The 25,610-nt window shown below is 44.7% G+C and overlaps 2 protein-coding genes across 2 annotated transcripts in view; one reads left to right on the top strand and one right to left on the bottom strand.

Moving 5' to 3' along the window:
* Prcc (proline rich mitotic checkpoint control factor) overlaps nt 1–22,442 on the top strand; it is a 30,742-nt gene extending 8,300 nt beyond the window's left edge. Inside the window, exons 2-7 of the mRNA XM_028753269.1 lie at nt 8,342–8,389; nt 10,708–11,274; nt 13,928–14,023; nt 19,086–19,229; nt 21,139–21,204; nt 22,000–22,442. Of these exons, the coding sequence (XP_028609102.1) occupies nt 8,342–8,389; nt 10,708–11,274; nt 13,928–14,023; nt 19,086–19,229; nt 21,139–21,204; nt 22,000–22,086 (1,008 nt within the window). The 3' untranslated portion in view covers nt 22,087–22,442. The remainder of the gene's footprint in view (nt 1–8,341; nt 8,390–10,707; nt 11,275–13,927; nt 14,024–19,085; nt 19,230–21,138; nt 21,205–21,999) is intronic.
* Nucleotides 15,281–15,800, bottom strand: LOC114609045 (60S ribosomal protein L21). The gene has a single exon (XM_028753270.1). The coding sequence runs from the start codon at nt 15,777–15,779 to the stop codon at nt 15,297–15,299; it is 483 nt and encodes a 160-aa protein (XP_028609103.1). The 5' UTR covers nt 15,780–15,800; the 3' UTR covers nt 15,281–15,296.
* Nucleotides 22,443–25,610: the final 3,168 nt, after the last annotated feature.

The raw sequence follows: 25,610 nt of genomic DNA, 5'->3' as shown, positions 1-25,610 counted from the left end.
GGAGAGTTAGAGTGTCTGTTCTTAACCTTGATTTCCTACTTGGCTCCTGGCCCTGATAGCCAGTGATTGCTTTTTGGAGAGTCTCAAAACCAGAGCCTGAGACGATAAGAGGAAGGCTGCCATGGGGAATGAGGCTCTGATAGACACGTAGATCCCGCTGGGTTTGGCCTAATGGAACATGTCTGCTTCCGCTCTTGCTCAGCAGTCTCTGGGTTTGTATATTGTCACTCTTGGCAGCTAGAGAGGACAGTGGTAGCCACTGAGGTTTAGGGTTTTGTGAGGCTAAGAAGTATAACAGTACCAGCCCTGCACCTAGTTTTACTCAGTAATCCAGGTTGAGAGAGATAACAGTGCTGTGTGATACTATTCCTGGGGAGTTGTGAACAAATGTCTCCTTACCCCAACCAGGGGACCTGCAGCAGACCAAAATATACTTCCAGAGTCCACCTTGGAAGTCACCGAGTTTATTGGGGTTGTAAGTACTCACAACTGGGGACTGTTCTTTCAGAGGACCCAGGTTCTATTCCCAGTACTCACATGGGAGCTCACAACTGTCTGTAGCTCCAACTCTAGAGGTCTGACACCTTCACAGAGACATAATACATACAGGCAAAATTCCAATGCACATAAAATAAATAAAGTATTCACAACTCAGAATTCACAACCAAAGGACCATTGGTGACTGCTTACAAAAGTTCTGCGGGATGTGTAGGCAGCTCTGTAGTTTAGAGGGAGTATCTCTGCAGCTATCTGCACTGTTTATACTGCTTATATAACCTCGGGAAGGGAGAAGGTCTTGGAACCTCATACATTTTATAGACTTCCTGAAACTTTTGAGTTCTACTTTCCGTGTGTGTGTGTGTGTGTGTGTGTGTGTTTGTAATGTTGTTTCTAGACAGGGTTTCATTGTGTAGCCCTGCTTGTCTTAACTTACTCAGTAGACCAGGGTGGCCTTCAATTCACAGAGATCTATCTGCCTGTTTCTGTCTCCCAAGTGCTGGGATTAAAGGCCTGCAGTACCAGAAAAGCCAAGACTATGTACAGAGACTATGCCATTAAGAAAAAATTATATATATAGATCTATCTATCTATCTATCTATCTATCTATCTATCTATCTATCTATCTAATGTGTGTATGTGTGTGTCTGAGTGCTGAGTGTGGTGTGGGTGTGGGTTTGTACCCTTGTGTAGATGTCAGAAGAGGACATCAGATTCTCCTGGAACTGGAGTTACATGCAGTTTTGAGTCACCACTGTGTCCGTCCTCCCTCCCCGGCGCGCGGCGGGGGGGCCTGCCTCCCTCCCTCCCTCCCTCCCTTCCTTCCTTCCTTCCTTCCTTCCTTCCTTCCTTCTAAATCTAGGTTGTAAATATTAAACTCAGGTCCTCATGCTTGTGTGGTAAGCTCTTTATCTACAAAGTTACCTCAGACCTGAATTATAGTATTCTTACTGTTGTTGTTGTTTTTTTTTCTTAAGATTTATTTATTATGTATACAGCGATCTGCGTGCATGTATGCCTGCAACCTAGAAGAGGACACCAGACCTCATTATAGATGCTTGTGAGCCACCATGTGATCACTGGGAATTGAACTCAGGATCTCTGGAAGAGCAGCCAGTGCTCTTAACCTCTGAGCCATTTCTCCAGCCCTCATATTCTTATTGTTTATACAAAGTTTTCTGCTCCTGTAGGAGCATATGGCTTAATTATGGAAAACAAAGCTTTTGATAGTTTTCTATCACTCTTGTCTGAGTGATAGAAAGGTGCCACAAGGATCAGATTAGCATATTGTAGTATTTTGAGGGGAAAATGGGAACAGTGTAGACATAAATTTTTTACAACCTTCTTTAATAAGTGTTTAACCTCTCCTCTTGCCCACCACTCACCAGAAGCAATGGAAGATAAAAGTTAATAGGATATGGGGGAAGTGGACCTGTTAAGCAAAGCTGCCACAGGAACCTCACACGCAGTTCTTGGGTGAGTTTCTCTCAATGGCAGTGTTAGCAGAAGCTGGGCTTAACAAAGGCTATGTGAGGCAAACCAATACCTGCATGTTGTTAGCAAAGAATAGGGAGGCGGAACAAACCAGTATTCAGTGTTCAGTCTCCCATTGTCTGTGGGGTCATATTTATGTTCCTTCATCATGAGTCCTTTCACATGTCTGCCAAAGGAAAGCATTCTTTCGCCTGTGTGCCCAGCAAAACATTGATATCACTGACTTTGCAAAGAAACTAGAAGCTTCCACTTCATAACAGTGTCACATGTTATAAGCTGGCCTACTTTCTGTCCCTACATGGTAGAAGAAGTCTTGACTGTTGAAAGCTGTCCTCTGACTTGTACTTACATGTGTGCTGTATTCACACCCCTAAATAAAAATATACAAACTTGTAAAAATAAAAAAATATATAAAAAACTTAGTTTGAAACCCACTTGAACAAAGTGAGTTCCAGGACAGCCAGGACTGTGCAGAGAAACCCTGTCTCAAAAAACCAAAAAAAAGAAAAAAGAAAGAAACCCACTTGAGTTTCATTGAAAATCATTAAATGAGGGCCAGCAGAGGGCTCAGCAGGTAAAGGAAGGCACGTGCCATTAGCATGACAAGCTGAGTTGGATCCCAGGACCCACAGGGTGGAAGGAGAGAACCACTTCTGGACAGTTGTCCCCTGGCTGCCGTCCTAATGTCCTTAGCCCCTATAGCTTGCACAAGTAAATACAAATAAGTGTAATGTGTTGTTAATATTGTTACATGAATACCTGGTGTGGTAGTGCAGATGTACCTGTAATCCCAGAACTTTGGAGGTGGACGAAGGAGGGCTGGGAGGAGCTAAAGGACATCCCTGGCTATATACTAAGCTTAAGGCTGGGCAGTGGTATGGTTTAAGGCCAGCCTAGATGATATGAGATTCCAAAAAAAAAAAAAGAAATAAAAATAAATTTTGGATTGAGATTAAAATAGAATATTCAGCTTTTTTTTTTTTTTTTTTTTGGTTTTTCGAGACAGGGTTTCTCTGTGTAGCCCTGGCTGTCCTGGAACTCACTCTGTAGACCAGGCTAGCCTCGAACTCTCGAACTCAGAAATCCGCCTGCCTCTGCCTGGGATTAAAGGCCTGCGCCACCACCACCCGGCTCAGCATTTTTTTAATTTCAAAAGTTTTTTTTTTCTTAACAATTTATTATGGATATGGGTGTTTTGCCTGCATATATGTCATGTACCACATGTGTGCAGTGCCCATGAGGGCTGGAAGAGATTTGTGAGCCACCATGTTTGTGCTGGGAATTTAGCCTTGGTTCTTTGGAAGAGTAGCAAATGCTCTTAACTGCGGAGCCTTCTCTAGGTCTCGAGAATTTCAGAAATAACTCTAATCATACTTCTTCCATTCTATATTACATAATATGTGAAGCTACATTCATGGCATCTTCCCTCCCACCCTTCTTTGAGGCAGGGCCTCATGTAGCCCTAGCAGGCCTCAGAATGGCTGTGTAGCTGAGGATGACCTTGAACTTGTGATCTTTTCTTCTCTACCTCCTGAGTGCTGACATTACTAACCTGTATGTACCACCATGCCAAGTTTTAAAATTCAAAGCTGAGAATTAAATTTTCGTTCTAGTGCCCAAGGCCTAGGACCCTGAAAAAGATTGAGATGCCTATACATTCTGTTACTATCAGAAGGTTGTGTGGGGTGGCTCTCACTTTTAATCCCAGAAGAGGCAGAGGCAAACAGATCTCTGTGGATGAGTTTTGGGCCAGCCTGGTCTACAGAGTGAGCTCCAGGATAGCCAGGGCTAAACAGAGAAACCCTGTCTCAAACAACAACCCCTCACATTTCTTCATGGCTTATTATAAAGTATTTTATTGATATGCTTTTTGTATACCTGTATACTTGGGAGGCCACATAAAAATTTCCCCAGCCAAAAGGGAGAAAGATGTTTAAGAAGCCCAGCTGTATTCTAATGAACTTGCAGCCGTCAAACTCAGGGCCTCTTGTATGCTAGGTAAGTGCTTTGCTACTGAGCTACAGCCCCAGCAGCACTGAATTTTCTTTCCTTTTTTTTTGGGGGGGGGGTTGTTGGGATAATTTTTTTCTGCACTTTTGTTTCCCATTAGTCTGTGGTCAGGTTCCTTGGTGCCCAGGAGTGCTTTGAGTGGCATCATCGCTTCTCTGCGTAGTGTACAATAGAGTTCCATGTTTCCAGCTACTCCTGGGGTCAGGCTGGTTAGGTTTGTGAAAGAGCCAGGAAGTGTGTCTATATTCTGTTGCCTCATCTACTGGTGCCCTGGTTATTCTTTGTGGCTATGATGACTCTGAACCTTCTCTCCTGCCACCTTGTGACATCTGGGGTTGCTCATCAGGCCTGCATTTTGATGATTCTACCTGTTAAGCTATCTCACCAGCATTCCATCTTATTATTTATAACAAGGTACCTCACAGAACCTGACACTTAGCGTTTCTGCTAAGCTGGGTTAGTTAACAAGCTCTCGGGATTCGCATGTCTCTCTTCCCTAACATATTGGGGTTACTAGGTTACAAGCACATGTAGCTGTACCTGGCTTTGTACATGGTACTGGAGTTATGAACTCTTTCATGGCAAACACTCTGACCCACTGAGGCATCTGCTTAGCCCCTTAACATTTTATTTATTTATTTATTTATTTATTTATTTATTATTTACTTCCGTTGATGTGTCTGGGAGTCTGTCATAGTGATCTTGTGTCACAGGATAATTTATAAAGGGCTCTCAGTAGAAGCTCGTAGAAGGATGAATGTGAGTAGTTAGACCAGAAGTAGTGGTGTATTTGAGCTGGTCAGTCAGTAGGGATGATTCTGTATGTGCTTAAATAATAAACATCAGTTGGGAGTAGTTCACACCTTTAATCCCAGCATTCGGAGGCAGAGGTAGCATATCTTTGTGAGTTTGAGGCCAGCCTGGTCTACATAGAGAGTACCAGGAAAGCCAGGGGTACATAGAGACCCCCTTTAAGTAAATATACAAAACCCAAAACAAACAAAAACCTCAGGTTATCAGCAGTATATTGAAAACAGTCTGACATTTAAAGAGAAATTGAATTTTCTCCTCAGTGCTGATCTGGTCTTCATTTCTATTAGCCATAGGACAGTTTTTCTCCACTGTGACAGTGGCCCCTGTGTTTCACAGGATCTAAGAAAAGAGGACATACTTTACAAGACATGATGAATTCGTTATTCTTGTAATCCCAGCACTTGGAAAGCTGAAGCAGGAGGATTGCTGAGAGTTCAATGCCATCTTGGGCTGCAGAGTGAAACATTGTCTCCAAAAAAATGAAAACCCCACAAACAAAAAGAATGGTCTTCAGTTGCCCCAGGGCTGCCTGTAGACCTATCATGGCAGATGATGTAGTTTAGGTGTGCCCAGGACCCATGATCACCAGGGATCAAGGTGTTGGGGTTTCTTGAGCTCTCCAGGATCAGAAGGCAGGATTGTGTGTGGGGATGTAAGAAGGAATGGGGATTGAAGAGAGAAAGGGTTGAACATGCTCAGATGGTGGTGTTCACACCTTTTTCTTGGTTGAGTGTTTCTTGTGAGCAGGCAGAGAGAGCTCTGCTAGGAACCTTGGTTTATATGCATTATCTTGGACAATAGCCGATACAGTCAGTGTCACTGTGACAGGGGTTATAGTGTTCTAGCTAGCCTTGGGTAGGATGAGTAGCTGCATTTCCCACCCAGTAAGTGACATGGCTGCCACAAAAACCTGTGCTCTGATTTGTGCTGTTGTATATAATACCTAGTGTGACTTTAGTATAGTCCTCAGGTTCCGACACTGTCAGTATGGTGTTACTGACTAAACAGTGAAATGGGTATGTTTTCTTTAGTACACAGCTTTTGACTTTTATTTTATTTATATAAGTACACTGGATTTGTCTTCAAACACACCAGAAGAGGGCATCAGATTCCATTACTGATGGAATGTAGTCGCTGAGAATTGAACTCAGGACCTCTGGAAGAGCAGTTGGTGCTCTTAACCACTGAGCCATTTCTCCAGCCCCTGATTTTTTTTTTTTTTTTTTTTTTTTTTGGTTTTTCGAGACAGGGTTTCTCTGTGGAGCCCTGGCTGTCCTGGAACTCACTCTGTAGACCAGGCTGGCCTCGAACTCAGAAATCCGCCTGCCTCTGCCTCCCAAGTGCTGGGATTAAAGGCGTGTGCCACCACCGCCCGGCCTGATTTTTTTTTAATTACTTAATTTGACAGTTATTTGGGCATTTGTCATGCTTGTTGGCATCCAAGTTCTTTGTGAGCAGTTCACACAGATCACACAGAAAATCTTCAGTCACGTTAGAGTAAATGGCCTAGGTTGTATCTCTGAAGATTAGTGTATAGTACTCTTGATGTCCAGGCCTTTAAAAAAGGGGGGGGGGGTCAGGCTGGCCTCAAACTCACAAAAAATCTCCTCCTTTTGCCTCCTGGGTGCTGGGATTAAAGGTATGGCCAACCCAATCACCTGTACTTTACAGATGCCTAGATCAAGACCATGGAAAGGTGGGTTTGAGAAGTCATTTTGTTGTGAACAGTCATAGTGGCAGTGCTCTTATTATTTGGGAAAAAGTTTTTAATCTTAAGTTTTATTTATTTCAAGATTTATTTGTGTGTGTGTGTGTGTGTGTGTTGAGAGGGTTATGAACAGTGGGTACAGTGCCTTTAGAGGCCAGAAGAGAGTGTTACAGGTAGTTGTGAGCTACCTGTTGTGGGAGGAACTGAACTCAGGTGCTTTTTAAGAGCAGGGAGTACTGTTAACCACTGAGTCATCTCTCCTGCCCCTTAGTTATTTATTGAACTAATTTATTTATCCATGCCAGGCAGATTCTCTCCCATTGAATTGTGCCCCTACTCTGTGTGCGTGCGTGCGTGCGTGCGTGCGTGCGTGCATGCATGTGTGTGCACACCATGGTAGGTGTGTGGAGATCAGAGGACAACTTTGTGGAATCTCTTTTTTTTTTATTTTTTAAATTTATTTATTTATTTGTTTATTTTGGTTTTTTGAGACAGGGTTTCTCTGTGTAGCCCTGGCTGTCCTAGAACTCACTCTGTAGACCAGGCTGGCCTCGAACTCAGAAATCCACCTGCCTCTGCTTCCCAAGTGCTGGGATTAAAGGCATGCGCCACCGTTGCCCGGCTTGCTTTTTTTGTTTTGTTTTGTTTTGTTTTTAAGAAGGGTCTCTTGTTTTGTTGTTGTACAGTATACTCCATCTGGAAACTTTGGCCCAATTCTTTTGTCTCCATTCTTGTGTAAGAATGCTGGGGCTACAGATGTGCACTGTTGTATCTGGCTTTTCATGTGGTTCCAGGGGATAAACTTAGATTGTCAGGCTTGCATGTCCAGTGCTTTTACCTGCTGAACCACCTCCATGGTTCTAGGAAGTACTTATTTAAAACAATTTTTAAACAATTTTTTCTTTTTAAAATTATGTATATGTGTGAGTGTGTGTGGATATGTGTGCCTAAAAATAATTTAAGCTCACAGAGGTCCACCTGCCTCTTCTGCTGCTATTGAAGACAGCCATTGCATTTGACAAAAAGCTCAGGCAGGTCTTTTCAATGTGGTCTAGTCCTGTTGAGTCTGAAGGCTGATATCAGTGGCCTCCTTTTTCAGTCAGGATCTCTGAGCCATCATTTTCCCGCCTTCCCCAGCCAGGAAGGATGGTGTTTGGCACACAATAGATCAGACTTGGAGAGAGAATGATTTTTCTCCAACCGTTTTGACCTTTAATGCCCCGTAGAGAAGTAGTTAACACACCACTTAATCCCACTGGAGCTCCCCAGCTGTGCGCTCATGCTGTCTGTGTAAGTGGTTTAAAAGTGAGGCTGTGCTGGGCGGTGGTGGCACATGCCTATAATCCCAGCACTTGGGAGGCGGAGGCAGGTGGAGTTCTGAGTTGAAGGCCAGCCTGGTCTACAGAGTGAGTTCCAGGACAGCCAGGGCTATACAGAAAAACCCTGTCTTGACACCCCCCCCCAAAAAAAAAGGGAGGCTGAGATTGGGTGAGACTGTGGGCCAGATTCCATTCATCTAGTGGATGCAGTTATAAGACTAGGTATAGTGTTGCTATGCACCAAGGATCAAATGGAGAAAATAGTCTCACTGTAACAGCAGGAACTGAGGCAATCAAGGCATGTTCATCCTTCTTGGTTGCTGCTGCAGTGCCCAGGGGCAGCACTAACTTGACTAGGGCTGGTGTGGCTGCAGGTCTGCAGAGGTGCTCACAAGCATGATGGCCTCTCTGTTGTTCAGCCTTTTATAAATGTTTGTTGAGTGTGTTTCTTTTGCGGTTCTGGAACAATTATGCTTTACTCTTGTTCTTTTTCTCTTAGTCAGATTCTGAGGAAGATGAACCTGCAAAGAAGAAAGTTGTCCTGCAGGTAAGCTTGATTACCATAGCACTTTCATCTCTTTCTGTATTGTTTCTTGAAAGATAAAACTTTAAGTGCCCAAAGGTTTTCAATTGAGGGCTAGCATGTTTGTAGGTATTTGAGGACTGTTTTGGTCTGACTCTGGTTTCCAGTGTAGCTGCTTTGAGTGTGACGCACCCCTCTTTTTCTCATTCTTTCCTGGCACTAGCACAGTGGACTTGACCTCTCTGGAAGGACAGGCAATGGTAGGAGCAGGGACTGTCACTTAATTCAGTCCATTACATTTTAGGTAGGAGGATTGTTTAGGGAGGGTGTAAGTACATTGGTGAAATGATGATTGGGAACGCCTGTGTTGTAAAATTGCCTGCTCTTCCTATTGTGTTTCTAACCTGGAAACAGACACTCAGACTTACTTTGTACTAGGTACCATTCATTTTAAATGCCTTACCGGTGTCTAGCCAATTCCTTCTTCACTGGAGGGCCTAAATCTTAGGTTATGACCATAGTTTACGTGAGGAAACTGAAGAATTTGCCCAAAGTCAGACAGCTAGTGTGGGTGGAGCTGGGAGTACGCTTGTGTCAAGTATTCTGACTCCGAAGTCTAGGTCTGGTCCTGGGGCGTCCGAGCAGCTGTTGTACTTGGCTGCTTCTCTGCAAGCAAGAACAGAAGTCTCAACTGAGTGACCTCTCTGTGATTGGCTGATTACCGCTGTCTCAGTACCTTTACTCTGGCTCTCTTGAGTGTCTTCTAGTTGCCTGTGTACTTGATGTTCTATCCACTCTCTAATTTCATGTTGGTCTTATATCTTGGGGAAAAGTGGTCCTGCCTTATATAGTGCTTGTCTTGGAATTCACATAATCAGTGTTGAAGTTGTCCTTTCTCTTTACTTTGTTAAAGTATCACTTCTAGTTTTGGCAGGTCTTAGGACAGGGTCATGTGGAAGTCAAAAAGACTATTGGTGAAGGTGGTGTGGCTCGTGTGTTGATGATGAGAGCTGTTGGAAAAGGCACTGAAGAAGTCAGGATGGTGAGGCTGAGCGAGCCGGTGATTCTCTCTTCAGGTAGCTTCCTGGAGTAGGTAGACTTATTGAAAGGCACTTCACAAGTGGAGAGCTGTCTTTCATGGTGAAAAAGATGAGCACAGGGAGATGACTTGTGAAAGCAGAGTGGACACCTGGCCCTGCAGAGGGCTGTGGCTGTGATCCCAGATGGTGCGAAGAAGTTGAACACTCTAAGGTGGCTGAGCAGGACTCTTGACCTCACACCCAGCGCCTCACTCTGTCTTATAAACTTAGAGCAGTGAGAAGGGCCCTTCTCCAATTGAACATCTCTCCCCTGCCTGGCCTGCTTACCTCGGAAATCCTGTTTCACTCTTTATGGGAATTTATTGGCTGAGAAGATACCTGGTGCTCCAGGACAGTGACACAGTAATCTTATTCCACTGTCTTTTTTCCTATTGATACCTCTCTGCACTTAGGACAGACCAACCCTTTAGTATACAAAAGCAGAATCTAGGCAATTCATATGAGTAAGAGGAGCTCTGGAGGAGTGGGGCCAATTAGTGTAAAAGCTGATAAGCTAAGTGCTTGACTATGTGGCATTAGCCAGTTGATGTACTACACATAGAGGGTTTTCCTTGGGTAGGTTGGCAGAAGGAGCTTTTAACAAACAGGTACAGATATCTTAAGCAGAATCTTGTGCTTGATTAATTACCACTTCAAAGGAGGGAGAAGTTAAATATTCAGTTGTTGTCTTTAAGATTTATTTTTATTTTGTATATATGAATGTGTGTATGTATGTATACATATGTACACATATATGTATATATGTATATATGCATCACATGTGTGCCTGATGGCTGCTGAAGTCAGAAAAGGGTATTGGATCCCCTGCAGCTGTAGTTACCGGAGGTTATGGGCTGCAGTGTATGTGCTGGGAACTAAATCTTGGTTGCCTGGAAGATAAAAAGTATTCATGATCACTGAATAATTTCTCTGAACTCAAGATATAGGTTTTTAAGAAGGGCTAATGTGAGATTGAGGGTATGCACTGTATTTTCTGAAGACACGGAGTTCTGATAGATCTGTGTCAGATAATCATGGAACTAGGCTGGGCAGAGCTGAGACTAGATGGCCTCTCATTGTGGAAAGAACATTTACAATAAGTCCTAGAGCAGGAGGGCCTGAGTACATGGACATAACAGAGCATCAAGGGCTGAGGGCCTCAGAGAAGCATAGAACTATGATCTTGTTTGTCATTATTGTTAGTGCATAACATGAAGTCTCACTTGTCTTTCTTCCCTCTCATTCCAAACCTGGGCTCACTAGGGATCCGGCGAGGGGACTGGTTTGTCTGCCTTGCTCCCCCAACCTAAAAACCTGACTGTGAAAGAGACTAACAGGTTGCTCCTGCCCCATGCCTTCTCCCGGAAACCCTCAGATGTCTCCTCAGATGCTAAGCCCTCTAGACTGGCTTCTAAGACCAAGCCCGCCTCACTTGCTCCTGTTTTGGGTACCACAACCACCACTCCATCACCCTCTGCTATCAAGGCTGCTGCCAAGAGTGCTGCCCTGCAGGTGACAAAGCAGATTACACAGGAGGATGACGACAGTGATGAGGAAGTTGCTCCTGAGAACTTTTTCTCCCTCCCTGACAAGGCTGAGCCACCTGGAGTTGAGCCATACCCTTACCCTGTCCCCACTGTCCCTGAAGAGCTGCCTCCAGGCACAGAACCAGAACCAGCTTTCCAGGACGATGCAGCCAATGCCCCCCTTGAGTTTAAGATGGCAGCAGGGTCAAGTGGGGCTCCCTGGATGCCGAAGCCTGGGGATGACTACAGCTATAATCAGTTTTCCACATATGGCGATGCCAATGCCGCTGGTGCTTATTATCAGGTAGGTAAGGACATAGCGGGCAAGCCCAAGAGTGATGGTACTGAAGGAGAGTTTGAACCAGTGATGTGGTCACTTTACTTGATTTTCTTATATCTACTAGGTCTCAAAACACACTGCTTTTATTCTGAGCAGATCTAAATTGCCCAAGTATTACAGAGCAGTTCATGTCGTTAACCCTTTCATTCTGCATGTTAGCTTTCTGTCACTGTGCTAGAAGTCTTGAGGTAATCTGTTGGAGAATAGCGGTTTATTTTGGCTCCGGGTCTCAGGCTTTAGTCTGTGGTTGCTTTGCTTTTGTGCCTGTGAGCATACATTTGCTACATTACTATTGAGTGGTAGGTGTAGCATGGGACTGTGCAGCAGAGGAAGCTGTTTAATTTATGCAGGAAGCTAAGAGAAAAGAAGGGTCTAGAATCCTATAGGACTATACCACTGATGACCTTTCTTCTTCATTCCAGTAAACTCCACCTCTTTAACAGTCCCACCACCTCCCAACAGTTCCAGTGACTTGTGTCCAAGTCTTTAACACATGGATCAGTAAGAGACACTGAAATAGAGAATTTTGAAATTGGAAGTTTATTGTAGGGGTGGTGGGAGATTTAAGGAGAATGTAGGAGAGGAATGGTCTCTAATCCTGGAACTTGTAGTTGCCTCTTTGAATTAGATATTGAGGAATAGGGAAGTTTGGTGTGAGCTTCTGGGTAGCAGGTAGTGTCACATAAGGGAGTACACGAGCAGAGTCAAAGCAACTTGTCAGAACAACTTCTTTTTGCAAAACAGGTACCCTAGAACCAGCTAGCCAGCACACACTGCCAAGATGGCCTCTGTGTTTTATCCTTAACTTGAGTAGTGACTAGTATCTTAACCCATTGGTAGAAGCTCAATTTTACAATTTAGGAAGAGAGAGATGGCGTTCAGGGATTATGGATCCTTGTTGGACTATCTTAACTGCTGATAGGGAAAATAAAATTTTCAAAATGGGGAAGGAGAACTAGCCAAAATTTTGAAAACAGTGTTTTTCTAAGTCTTTCTTTTCTTCTTCTAATGTGTATGGGTGTTTTGCCTGTATATCTCTCTGTGCATTATATGCGTACCTAGTGCCCTCAGAGGCCAGAAGAGGGTGTTGGACCTCATAGAACTGGAGGTACAAATGGTTTAGAGGCACTTTGTGGGTACTGGGGATTTGACTTAGGTCTTCTGGAAGAGCAGCCAGTGTTCTGTACTGCTGACCCATCACTCCTTATAATAAAATATTATAAAATCTTAAGATTTTCCTAAATGTATGTTCCCTGTAGAGCTACTAGGAGGACAGGGGAAGATGATAATGGTCTAACACTGTGATGCTTATGTGTAAATGCCATTGAGGCAACAGTTGCAGATAGAAAGCACTTCTGGGGTCTCTGAAAGGGGTGTGTGTGTGTGTGTGTGTATATTATATGTGTGTATGTGTGTGTGTATGTGTTACTGTGATTACTACTATAATAAAATCCAGACCCTAGGTATATATATATATTTTTTTCTTCCTATTTTCTTCATTACTTTTCCCCCTCCTTTCCTACTCCCTCAAATTTGAGTTCTGTTCTCTGGCCTCAGCCTCACACCACTACACCCAGCTTTGCTCAGAGTTTTTATGTTCTGCTTTTTTGTATAATGAATATGAAGCATGTCTTTCACTTAGCTTATAAGATGCATGTTCTTAGTGGTCTTTCAGGCAAAGAGACAGTAAGCTTGAATGTACTGATGCACTGCAGCTGAGGCAGGAGGAATTTGGGCTATGTAATATCAGGGCCCTGTCTCAAAAGCAGTGGCAGCAAGGAGGAAACAGTTGGGTAGGCATAGGGTCAGGTTTCCACCTTGTCTTTCTCTAGAATCTGCATTCACAGCTTGTAAGAAACCTAGTTCCTTCCCAGTTTTGTAGCATCTTTATTTATTTATTTTTGAGACAGCATCTCATTGTATAGTTCTAGCTGTCCTGGAACTTACTACATAGACCAGGGTGTCCTTGAACTCACAGAGATTGACTTGCCTCTAGCTCCTGAGTCCTGGCATTAAAGGTCTTTGCTACCATGCCCAGCAACAAGTAGCTCATGGTGCATGTTTATAGTCAGGCTGCCTCTGATTCCGGAGTATGGGTTCCAGGGAAAGAGCCTACTTTTTTGACTGCAGGATCATAGCACATGGTCAGGCATCCCCCTGAAACTGTACATTAGAGATGGGAAAGGAGAGGAGGGTGGGAGAGGAGGAGAATCGGGGGAGAGGATGGCCTGATCTGTGAGGTGATATGGCTCCTGATCTAATAGCACTGCCTTTTCTTCCCTGCTCACGACAGAGGTTGTTGTGTCTTAGGAACAGGTCAGGTCTGGCTAAGGGCACTGAAGAGGTAAGGTGGGAGTTATATCGGGAAGCAGCTAAGGGATCAGGCACAGCAGGAAAGAATGTGCATTCTTTGTCATCTTCTCTAAAACAACACTTCTCTGCTTGGATGGTGTTGATGAGAAAGCTGCAGGGGCTGTAGGTGAACCAGAGGGTAGGTCCTTGGATATCAGCTGGTTCGTCTGAGGGACTTTGATGTGGGCATTTGCCTTTTCCATGCAGTTTGCTTTGTTTTGTTTTCATTATGCTCTCAGTTATATGTTTTCTGTTCTGGCTATAGGATTATTACAGTGGTGGCTACTATCCTGCACCGGACCCGGCTCTGGTCCCTTCCCAGGAAATTGCCCCTGATGCCTCCTTCATTGATGATGAAGCAGTGAGTTAACAAATGTATTACTTACTTCTCTGTTGCTATGAGACAATACCATGACCAAAAACAACCTATGGAAGGCATGCTTGGGCCTACAGTTGCAAAGGGATGAGAGACTATTACGGTGGGAAGGCATGGGGTCAACCAGCTTGCACAGTAGTAAGGAGAGGTGGGAAGTTGAGAGCCCACATCTTCATTCACACACAGGAAGCAGAGATCAGAGAAAGTGGGGCAAGGCTATATAAACTCTCACAGCCCACCACCTGTGTTCCAGGAAGACCGGACCATCTCCTCAAACAGTACCACCAGCTAGGGACTGAGTTCAAATAGCTGAGCCTATGGGAGACATTTCTTATTTAAAGCACCACGAAGCCAAAGTGACTTTCTATTTTCTGTGCTGGGGATCAATCACAAGGCCTGTGATTGTTAGTCAAGTAGTAGACTACAGAGCCCTGGCCTAAGCCCACTAGTGGCGTTTTAATTTAAGATTTGTTTTCTTTTTAGTTATGTATATCTTTATCAGTTAGGGTAAATGCACATAAGAGTAGGTAGCTGCAGAGACCAGCGGGGTCAAGCCCCTTGGAGCTGGGTTCTTCACAGTTGTGAGCTGCTGTGGGTGCTAGAAACTAAATTCAGGTCCTCTGAGAGCAATACTCACTCTTGACAGAAAATCTCTTCAGCTTACCAATGACCATTTCGACACCAGGTTTCAAATCTGAAGGTAAAGCAAAAATTCTTTTGTTTAGGTTTTGCTTTGCTTTTGTTTTGTTTGTTTGAGACAGGGTGTCATTATGTGGCCAGACTGGTTTTGAACTTGTAAGTTTTCTGTTCTGTCTTCTGACTTCTGGGATTATGGGGAGTACTTATTTATTTTGAGACAGGGTTTCTTTGTGTAGACCTGGCTGTCCTGGAACTCACTGTGTAGACCAGGCTGGCCTCAAACTCAGTGATCCACTTGATTTTTGCTTTTTGATTGTTGAGACTAAAGATGTGTACCACTAACATACCTGATGGAAGGGTTTTTTTTTTTTTTTTTTTTTTTTTTGGTGGTGGTGTATGCCTTCAATCCCAGCACTTGGGAGGCAGGAGGCAGAAAAAGATTTCTGATTTCAAGGCCAGCCTGGTCTACAGAGTGAGTTCCAGGACAGCCAGGTCTACACAGAGAAACCCTGTCTCCAAAAAAAAAAAACAAAAAAAAACAAAGAAAGACAACGAGAAGACACCATACTTGAACCTAAGGAAAAAACTCTGCAGTTGGGTCCTTTATTTCTTTTATACACTAGGCCATGAATTCGTATGGAATGGGCTCCAGCAGCTCGGGCTCTTTCCCATTAGTCCTCACAAAGTGTGCTTCTCTGGGTGCTGCAGGCTGGCGCTTCAGCTGAACCCAGGTGCCCTTCTCTTTGGCTTCCTTTTTCTTCTGATTGTTCTCCTTCACCCGCTTCAGAAAGCTGTCTCTGCTCTTCGAGTGTTTAATGTGCTCAATCCGCACATTGATCCTCTGGGCCAGAATCTTGCCCTTAACTTGTTTGTTTACAATGATGCCCACGGCATGCTGGGTAACATTGTAGACTCTTCCAGTTTTGCTGTGGTAACACTTACGGGGCATTCCTTTTTGAACAGTACCCATTCCCTTGATGTCTACAATATCATCCTTCTTATAGATTCGCATGTATGTGGCCAAAGGAACAACTCCATGTTTCCTAAAAGGCCTAGAGAACATATACCGAGTGCCTCTCCGCTTTCCCTTTGTGTTCGTCATTTTGGCGAGTTAACTGGAAGATGGCTGCCCTGTTTTTGTTTTTTTGAGACAGGGTTTTTCTGTGTAGTCCTGGCTGTCCTGGAACTCACTCTGTAGACCAGGCTGGCCCAGAACTCAGAAATCCATCTGCCTCTGCCTCCCAGTGCTGGGATTAAAGGCATGCACCACCACTGCCCGGCTGGAAGTTTATTTTTAATTAAAAAGAATTTTATTACATTTTAATTTTTTGTTGTACATATAATGTGTAGATACATTGTCTTAGCCTTTTTATTGTTGTAATTAAAATACCATGAACCAAGACCAAACCAAAACAAAACTTGGGAAAGCAAGGCAGGAGCCTGAAGATTGGAGCTGACACAGAAGCCATGGAAAAGCACTGCATGCTGCATGCTTCTCAGGGCTTGTGTAGCCTGCCTTCTTGTAGCGCCCAGGACCACCAGCCTGTAGGTGGCAACATCCACAGTGAGCGGCCTTCTCACATCAGTCATCACTCAAAAAGTGTACCACAGGCTTGCCCACAGACCGATGTAGTGGGGATATCTTCTCAATTGAGGTTTCCTCTTCCCAAATGACTCTAGCTTGTATTAAGTTGACATAAAACTAAATAACAAACAAACAAAACCCTAACAACAATAGTGTGTGTAATGGCAGTTAAGAAAGAAAGTTTTCGGCAGGCCAAGGTTGGTATCACAGCTCCACAAAATGGTTTTTGCTGAGTTGTGCTGCTATCTCTAGACTGTTGTCTTGATTCTCATACTAGCAGCTGGAATGTTTGCCATCACATCTACATGGGAGCTACAGCAGGATGGAGAAAGACAGGAGGGACATTTCCTTTCTCTTTTGAGGACTTCTAAAATTCCCTAGGGTACTTGCCCTTATGACTAGGGAAGAGTCTGTTCTCATGGCCAGGTCTGTTTTCAGTGAGGCTCATAAAATAGTTTTTTAGTTGAGTGATAATCTGGCTGAATTAACAGTTCATTTATACCAAAGAAAGGGAGAATGTATTTTGAGAGACACCCACCAATTGTGATCAGTATCCCTGGGTTTATCTTGACTGACAGGCAAATTGAAAGATTTCCTGTGGCCTTCAACTGAAGATCAAGATACAGCAAACTGTCCTGTCTACAGGAAAGTTGCAGCTTAGTTCTTAGGAAAAATAATTCTTTGTTCACTTCCCCCAGAAAGGTGTCTGTCTGTCTGTCTGTCCTTTGCTAATCTTTGTTCTGATTGGTAGCTTGTGCATCTACTCCTTTGAGTATTACCTTTGCAGTGCCACAGCTTCTCAGCTGAAGAAGCAGCTAAAAGTTCACTCGGTAGCCATGGTTAGTTTCTTGTACCAGCGGTCACACCAAGTCCTGGGTCTCACCAGAGCTGACCAGTGTTTCAGGGCTTTTTTCCTTCCTTTTTTTTCTTCTGTTTCCTCTCCCTCCCTATCCTCCCATGGGGGTTCTGCTCTCAAAGTCATAGCAGTTCTCCTGCCTTGTCCTCCTCAGTGTTGGTATTTCAGGTATGTACCTGCCATGTACAGATGGTTGTTGTCCTGTCCTGACTTTCCTCTCTTTTCCTCTCCTCTCTTCTCCTCTCTTTTCCTCTCCTTTGCTAATTTTTGTTAACTTTTCCCTCTCTCCCTTTCTTCTTTCTTCCAGAGGATAAAAGAACAGGAATATTATAGAGAATTCTTTGGCCTTTTGAGCCTCCCTTATGATCCACCCCACATTCTCTTTCTTCATGGATTCTTTGGGGTGGAATCTGATGATGGCTGATACCAATCCAGTGAGAAAGAAAAGGTGGAAAGAGAACTACTGGGTTGTTTGTTTTTGTTTGTCTTTGACAGTGACCTTGAACTCCCTGTGTAGCCAAGGATCATCTTGATTCTCCCTTTTCTGCCTCCAGAATGCTGAGATCACACGTTTGCCATTAGGGCCAGTTTATACAGTGCTGGGGAGATAACCAAGGGCTTAGTACACACTTAATGTAAGTACTTTAGTGAATCACATCCCCAGTCCTGAAAGAATTTTTAGAGGAGAAATCTTACAGGTTTTTTCCTCCTTTATTTTTTGAGACAGGGTCTTTTTATTATGATTCTTCATGCTTCATTCAGGGCTTAGGAGGTAGGTACAAGGCTCCTGTCACTAAGCCTCATGATCTGAGTCTTACATTGTGAGAATCCCCCAAGCTGTTCTCTGATTTCTACATGTGTGCCTTGATCTGAATGTGTGTTGTCTTTGTCTTTGTCTCTCTCAATCCCTGTCTGTCTCTCACTCACACACAAATAAAATGCAATAAAAAGGAAAAAGTGACACCAAGCAACAACAAAATCAATCAGAAAACAAACAAACTTCTGAACTTAAAGACTTCTGTCTCAGCCGGGCGGTGGTGGCGCACGCCTTTGATCCCAGCATTTGGGAGGCAGAGACAGGCGGATTTCTGAGTTCGAGGCTATCTGTCTCTGCCTCCCAAGTAGCTGGGACTTACAGGTATTTGCCATCAGACTCAGTTTACCCCCAATTCCTCAGAAGAAAAAAAAAGCCACACCCACCCACCTTTGATTTTATTTTTATTTTATGTGTTTAGGTGTTTTGCCTATATGTTTGTGTACCATATGCAGGCAAGTGTGCATGGAGGCCAGAAGAGGGCTCAGTTACCAGGAACTGGAGTTAGATAGTTCTAAGCCATCATGTGGGTGCTGGGAATTGAGCCTGCAGCCAGTGCTCTTTAACTGCTGAGCCGTGTCTCCAGCCCCTTACTCCCAATAAGTTTGTTTTGTTTTCAAGACAGAGATTCTCTGTGTATATTCCTGGCTGTTCTGGAACTTGCTTTGTAGATCAGACTGGCCTCAAAATCACAGAGGTTCACCTACTTCTGTTGGTTAAAGGCATGAACCACCATCCCCTGACCTACCCTCATTTCTTAATTTGAAAATTGTAATCCTAGTCCTTAGGAGACTGAGGCAGGAAGATTTTGAGTTTGTGGGCATCATGGTTGTGTCCAAAAACAGAAATGAAGAACATGTAATAGACCTTTCAAGCAGGCACAGATTTCTGGTTTGCACTTATGATCTCCACAAATACTCTTGGCCACCCTGGCTCTGACTCCAAGAAACCATCTGAGAAACAGCCTCTGACCTGGCACCATGGGAGCTGGTAGACGTTGGGGTGAAGGGAACTCTTTGACAGAGAGAAACCAAGGGTACTGTGTCTGGACACAGAGCCCCTGTGCTGCTCTAGACTAGAGGCGGGTCTCAGCAGTGTCTCCTGCCCTCCTCTCCCACTTCTGCACTTCTGGCTTATATCTTTTCTTTTTCAGTTTAAGCGTCTGCAGGGCAAGAGGAACCGAGGGAGAGAGGAAATCAACTTTGTGGAGATCAAAGGTGATGACCAGCTCAGTGGGGCTCAGCAGTGGATGACCAAGTCACTGACAGAAGAGAAAACCATGAAGTCCTTCAGCAAAGTAAGTGTGAAAGACCATTTGGGTGGACTACTTGGAAGGCCACAAGATGTTCTTGACTAGCACCTCATCTCACCTGTTGTTATCTAAATATAGCTATGCATATTTAGCAAATCCTGTTGCCCATGGGAATGAAGTATACACTAGCTTCATGGGAACTCTTGCCTTTCAGAACTGTACAGAATTTCAACAGCTGTCCAGCTGCTAGTGCGGTCTGGTTGTTGAGAATGAGTGATTGGATCAGCTCCCCAGCTGCTGTGTGTGTCTTCCCACTGATCAGACTCTACAGCTGCTCTCTCTAATCACGACAGTCTCCATGCTACTAATCTGGGAGCTGGCTCAGCCTATTTTTGGGGAGTGGGCACAGCAGATCTTCAAAGGTTCTAGGCTCTGGCTCCCAGGCATGCTGTTCTTCTTTTGCTATTGTTTCCATAGTTGTAGCTAACTGCTGTCTCTGGTTGTTCCTTTTTCCCACACCAAGGGCCTTTCCTGTGCTCATTTTCTTCAGTCAGTATGCTGAATGTCTCTTCACTTAGCAACTGAGTAGTATGGATACTTACAAGCTTGCCATGGGTGGGGTAGTTGGATATGAGCTGTGTGCCAGCAACACCAAGGTCGAGGATTTTATGTCAAACTCCCCCTCCCCCCACTGGCTGTTCTTTGTTCTTTGGTCACAGATGGCCTTGCAGGCCCCCATCATTTATTTTAACTGAATGTTGGCGGTCATACAGGATAAAGCAAAGGATTGTGGTTAGAGCAGCATAGATCTATCACTGTTTACTGGAAAAACCACTTAGGAGAAAGGGCTTTGCTAGCTTGGGCTTGAGAGGCATCGCCACAGGCAGCTGCTGGTGTGTGCTCACGGTGGGAGGCGCTGAAGGTCTGCATCACCTTCAGTTGTAACGCTACAGTTACAGTTGTAATACATTGAGTAGCAGCGCTCGAATCTAGTCTTTTCCCAGCTCTAGGGTGTTGTCCCATTTCATTTTGTTGAGCTTGCTTTTTAAGAGAAGAAAGGATAGAGTCCCCTCTCTCCCCAAGTTGACAGCAGAGTTGGGAAGAGATTTAAGGACACTTGAATGTAAATGATTACAGTGCAAATTGATTACATAAGTGCTGAGGAGACTCTGGGGAGGAGTTCTGAGAGTTGGGTGGGGCTGGTGAGAAAGCTTCTAGCCCAAGACAGCTCTGGCAGAGGACAGAAAAACCACACAGTGAAAGCTCAGACCAGTATAGATCTTGACAGTAAATCGTTTGCATCAAAGTGTGGTTTGGAGTTGAATGTAGTTACTGGTGGAGGTTGGAAGATAGATCGAGGAAGAATGAGCTTGTGAATTTTGTTGTCCTAGGGAAGTACAGGACAGTACAGTTTCAGCCAAAGGTGATGGATGAGAGGTTTTGGTAAGTGGTAGGTAGGAGCCAGACCAGACATCTGGCCAGGCTGGAGAGAAGGGGACAGAAATGAAGAAGGTTTAAGAGGCGGATGGCTAGAGTCTAGAGGGAGGTCAGCAGGTCACATGCCCATGGCAAAAAAAAGCTGTCCTAGACTTACTACAAGTCAGTGTCCGTAGACAGAGCCTGGTGCTTGGACTAGAGGGAGAGTGGGGTTTCAAAGAGACAAAGTAATTCCTGCCCTGACCTCAAAGAATAACCAGTCTGTTGGGGATTAACAGGCTGCTTCTAGCAAGCATTCTCACTTTAGATTTATTTTTCATAATGGCTCTAATAAAATGTTAGCTTTATAAGTATATAGACACAAAAACTCTTAAGTTCACTTGTTCTCCCTAAAGATTTGGGCTGTATGTCTAATGTCTTAGTTTGTCGGCTTTACACTGTCCAGGCATATGAGAAACGTCTTTCCATCTGTGAATTAAGGACTGCTTTTTGTTTTTCTTTTTGTTTTCTCTTGTAGAAGAAAGGTGAGCAGCCAACTGGCCAGCAGCGGAGGAAACACCAGATCACGTATCTGATTCATCAGGTGAGCATGTTCAGGGCTCACAGGATTTCCCTGTGAGGGTGGGAGTGGGTGCCAGGTACCCTTTTGGTAGGCATACTGCCTTATTCTCCATGTGGCCACTAGGGGGAGCGTGTGTTCTTAATATCATTCCACTCTGCCTCTGGTTCACAGGAGTCTGGTTCAGGTGCTTAGTAAAACCTGTTATGTAAGAGGGAAGTTTATTATAGAATTCTTTTGGGTTTTTTGAGGCAGGGTTTCAAGCATTCCAGGCTGTAGCCTAGAATGACTTTGAACTTCTGATTCCCTTGGGTCTGCCCCTTGAGTGCTGAGATTTATGGGCATGTGCCTCTCTGGTTTCTAAGGTGCTGGGGATAGAACTGAGTGCTTCCTGTAAGAACTCTTACCACCTGAGCTTCATCCACTCTATTGAAGTTGATTAATATACTTATTTATTGTTTGTGTGTCTGTATTTACTTAGATGTGTGCCACAGTGTGAGTATAGAGGTCAGGACAAAACAGGTCATTTCACTGTTTTGTTGTTGTTTCTGTTCATCATGCAGGTTCTAGGGGTTGAACTCAGCTATGAGGCTTGGTGGCCGGCAACTCTACTCACTGAGCAATCTTGCTAGTCCAGAAGTCTTTTTCAATAGCAACTTTATCTGTTTTATTTAAAAAAAAAAAAAAAAAAAAAAAAAAAGTCTGGGTCTGGGATGCAGTGCAGTGGTGCAGTGTGAGCTTAGCATGTCCAAAGGCTGCGGGTGTGATTCCTAGTCAGGCTGCCCACTGTGACTCTGCCAACCCCTCTTTGTGTTCTAGGCTAAGGAGCGGGAGCTGGAGTTGAAAAACACCTGGTCAGAAAACAAGCTCAGTCGCCGGCAGACCCAAGCCAAATACGGATTCTAGGGCTTGGGAACTGATGGCCCAGGATCTCCTGCTGGCACAGTTGGCCCAGCCCCAGCTTCACCTCCGGGACCCCAGCTGCTCTAAGTCCAGGACCTCTGCCCTGAGGACTCAGCCCTCACCTCTGGGAGAAGGGACACATTTGATAGATTTTTCTTAACAAGTTAGAACATCCAGCTCCTTTCTGTGTGGGGCTGGAAAGACTCGAGCGCTGCCCCAAGGATCTACGACCTTGGTTGGGAGCTGTGCTCCTTGTCGGGTGTGATGAGATGTGAACTCTCCCACCATTTTTTTTTTTTTTTTTAAAAAAACAGGGATGTCTGTTGAAATAAAACATTGAGTGTGACAGATGCTGCCTACATTGTGTCTGGATCTCAGAGTTGAGCTTGTGCGAAGCACCCCTGCCAAGCACCCTAGTGCCCTCTCAGTGCTTTGCTTTCCACTTTGCCCACCTTATCCACTGACCACCCAGGAGCTTTGGTGTCTCACCTGGGACAAGATGATTATCAGAGTGTTTCACCTGGGACAGGGTGACTATCACATGTGATCCCAAATATGGAGAGTATTGCTGGTCTCAGGTGTCTCAAGATGGACTTGTCAGTGTGGGTGTGGTGTGATATGCCTGTGATCTCAATATCCAGGATGCTCAAGTTGAAGAATTGTGAGTTCAAGGCCAGCCTGAGTTACTGGACGGTATCTTTAAAATACAAAGAAAAAGAAGCAGTAGATAAAAAGTGACACCCAGCAGGTTGTGGCAAAAACACCCGTTCGCAGGGTGAATCAAATTTACACTGAGGTCAAGGGCATGGACTGGTTTGGAGTAAACTGTGTTCACCACATGGCACACTCTTGGATAATTTGCAAGCTAGGCATAGAAGTTGGAGGCTAGAGAGATCTCTATGGAGACTTCAAAATCTCTGTTTTGAGGAAGGGATATAGAAGGGAATACAGACTTAGGAGCTGTAGGGTACTATGTGCACACCAGGAACAATATGCAGTGCAGTTATCTTCCTTTCGTCTCAGGCAGTGCTCAAGTAGGAATGATCACAAAGGCCACAGCATGCATGCGTCAGTGGCCAGGGAATCTGAGAGAGCCCTACCTGCTCTGCAGGAATGAGTGACACAGACTCAGAGACTGTCGGTGCCAGGCACATGCTTGTGCAGGCACATGCTTCACCCCACTGCTGATGGGAAATACCGAGTGGTGTTTAGTAGTGGTCAGCGTTCCTCGACAGGCAAGCCTGTGGCCAGAGGAACAGTTTGAAGAGGTTATGCTGGGACTAGGGTCCAATAGACTGAGACATCTCAGTTTCTGGTTCTGTGTGTGGAGGTAAGTTGAGGCGTCTGTTTCTCATTAAGTACATTGTAGGGTTTCATCACTTACAGGAAAACTACCAGCTTATCTGAAATCTGACCTACTTCGGGTTGGAGCCAGACAGGGCTCTGAGTCCCACAGGGACTGTAGTTGTTTGGATGTGTGCATCCAGCTATTCTCAGCAGGAAGCATCAGCTCCAGCTACACTCCACTGTCCACTGAGGTTCAGGGCCGAGGTCTGCCTCCTGGTGGGGGTCTTAGATAATGGTGGGCTCAGTAGGGCCAGGAAGTCTTGAGATTCCTTTGTGCCAGGTGCTCTGTGGGCCTGGCATACTCGAGGTGCATCTCTGCCATCTGTGTTGTTACCACCCTGAGTTCAGTAGCTTCTCTTCAGATCTGCACTGTGATGTAGGAAGTGCCCTCCGCTGCTAGGCTGCAGGAGATGGGCCTTTACCTTTAGTTCTCAAGGGGTGTACATCCACCTTTCTAAGAGATGGTCACTACAGCAATCAGGTTGGTCTGGAATTCACTATATAGCTGAAGCTGACCTTAATCTTGTATCCTGAGAGCAGGGATTATAGGTGTGTACCACTATGCCCCACTCTAGAAAAAAAATTTTTAAAAATTTGTCAGACTGTAGAGATGACTCAGAGGTTAAAAGAGCACTGGCTGCCCTTTTGGAAGACCTGGGTTCAATCCCCAGCACCCACAGACATACACACCAGCAAAATATCCATACACATAAATTTAAAGTATGAAAAGATTTATCCATATGTGTGTTGTGCCTGCATGTATTCGTGTGTGTATGTATACCACATGCATGCCAGGTGCCCACGGAAGTCAGAATAGGGCATCAAGATCTCTGGAACTGGAGTTAAGGATAGTTGTGATTGACCATGTGTGGGTGCTAGGAACCAAACCCCAGGTCCTCTGCAATGGCAAGTGCTCTTATCTGCTAAGCCACCTCACCAGCTCCCAGCCACAATTTTTAAAAGTCACTCTTTAGTCCTACTAAAGATGACATTTTATTTGGTGGTTAGAATTTCTTAGTCACCAAGAGAAGTGCTGCATGTGTGTTAATTCACATCTATTATTTCTGAACTTTAAAGGTAGAGACAGAAGATTACCATAAGTTTAAGGCCTACAGTGTGAGACTTAGTCTCAAAATTTGAGAGGTAGGCCAGGTATGGTGGCACACTCTAATCTCAACATTCTTTGGAAGGCAGGGACAGGTGGATCGATGATTTCCAGGCCGTCTAGGGCTACATATTGAGACCCTTTTTTAAAAGATATGGGGGAGTCAAGAAAAAGAGAAAAGAAAATAGGCCTACTCTGATTAACAGGAAGAGAAGACAGAAGACGGATCAGAGAGATAGGAGCAGTAGAAAGGATGTGTGCCTAAAATTGGCCTAAGAGCAATGGTCAAGGGGGAAAAGATGAGAAGACCTTGACTACACGAGCATCCTGTCCTAGCCCTTGGAAGGCAGAGAGAGGAAGTTTATGAGTTCAAAGCCAGCTTGGGTTTCAGAGGGAGACCCTGCCTCAAAACAAACCATCAGTATCATTGAAGACAAGGGTGTACTGTCATTGGCCAGGACAGGAGTGGAGGAGACTAGGGTATTTGAAGATCTGACTCAAACTAGAAAGACCGGGAACTTGCTCTGAGGTTCCTTCATCCACCCAGTGCAGCTCCCTGTTGTTGGCTGACATGGCACGGGGCCCGGGAAAGTGGTTGGATTTTGGTTTTAGCTCACATTTGGGGAGGACTATATAGAGGTAGCACAGGATGATCAGCCCTTTTGAGTACATCTGTGGAGGGCTGCTTTCCTGTCTTGTCCTTGAGACAGCCACAAGTGGCATTACTGAAACTTTTACTATATTCACTGAAGAAGCAGGGAAATGGCAGTCGTGAGGATCAGTCAGTGGCAAAAGGCTGGGTCCAGAGGACAGCTGGATCTGCAGTGGGAACTGTGCCTGACTGTTGGCAGACGTGAGAGCAGGCTGGACCAGAGTGCCTGGACCCGGCAGAAGGGGTGCTATCTTAGTTTCTTTTCCTGTTGATGGGATATACTATTCTGACAAAAGCATCAGATGGGAGAAAGGGGGTGTTTTGACTCACACTTTAAGCATGTCACGGCAGGGAAGTCAAGAAGTCAAGGTAACAGGGGTGTCTTAGGGTTTTACTGCTGTGAACAGACACCATGACCAAGAC

The sequence above is a fragment of the Grammomys surdaster genome, unplaced genomic scaffold (assembly GCF_004785775.1).
Source record: "Grammomys surdaster isolate TR1022 unplaced genomic scaffold, NIH_TR_1.0 125946, whole genome shotgun sequence".
Classification (NCBI taxonomy): Eukaryota; Metazoa; Chordata; class Mammalia; order Rodentia; family Muridae; genus Grammomys; species Grammomys surdaster.
The sequence above is the reverse complement of the archived record's forward strand: the minus strand, read 5'-3'. Positions and strand labels throughout refer to the sequence as shown.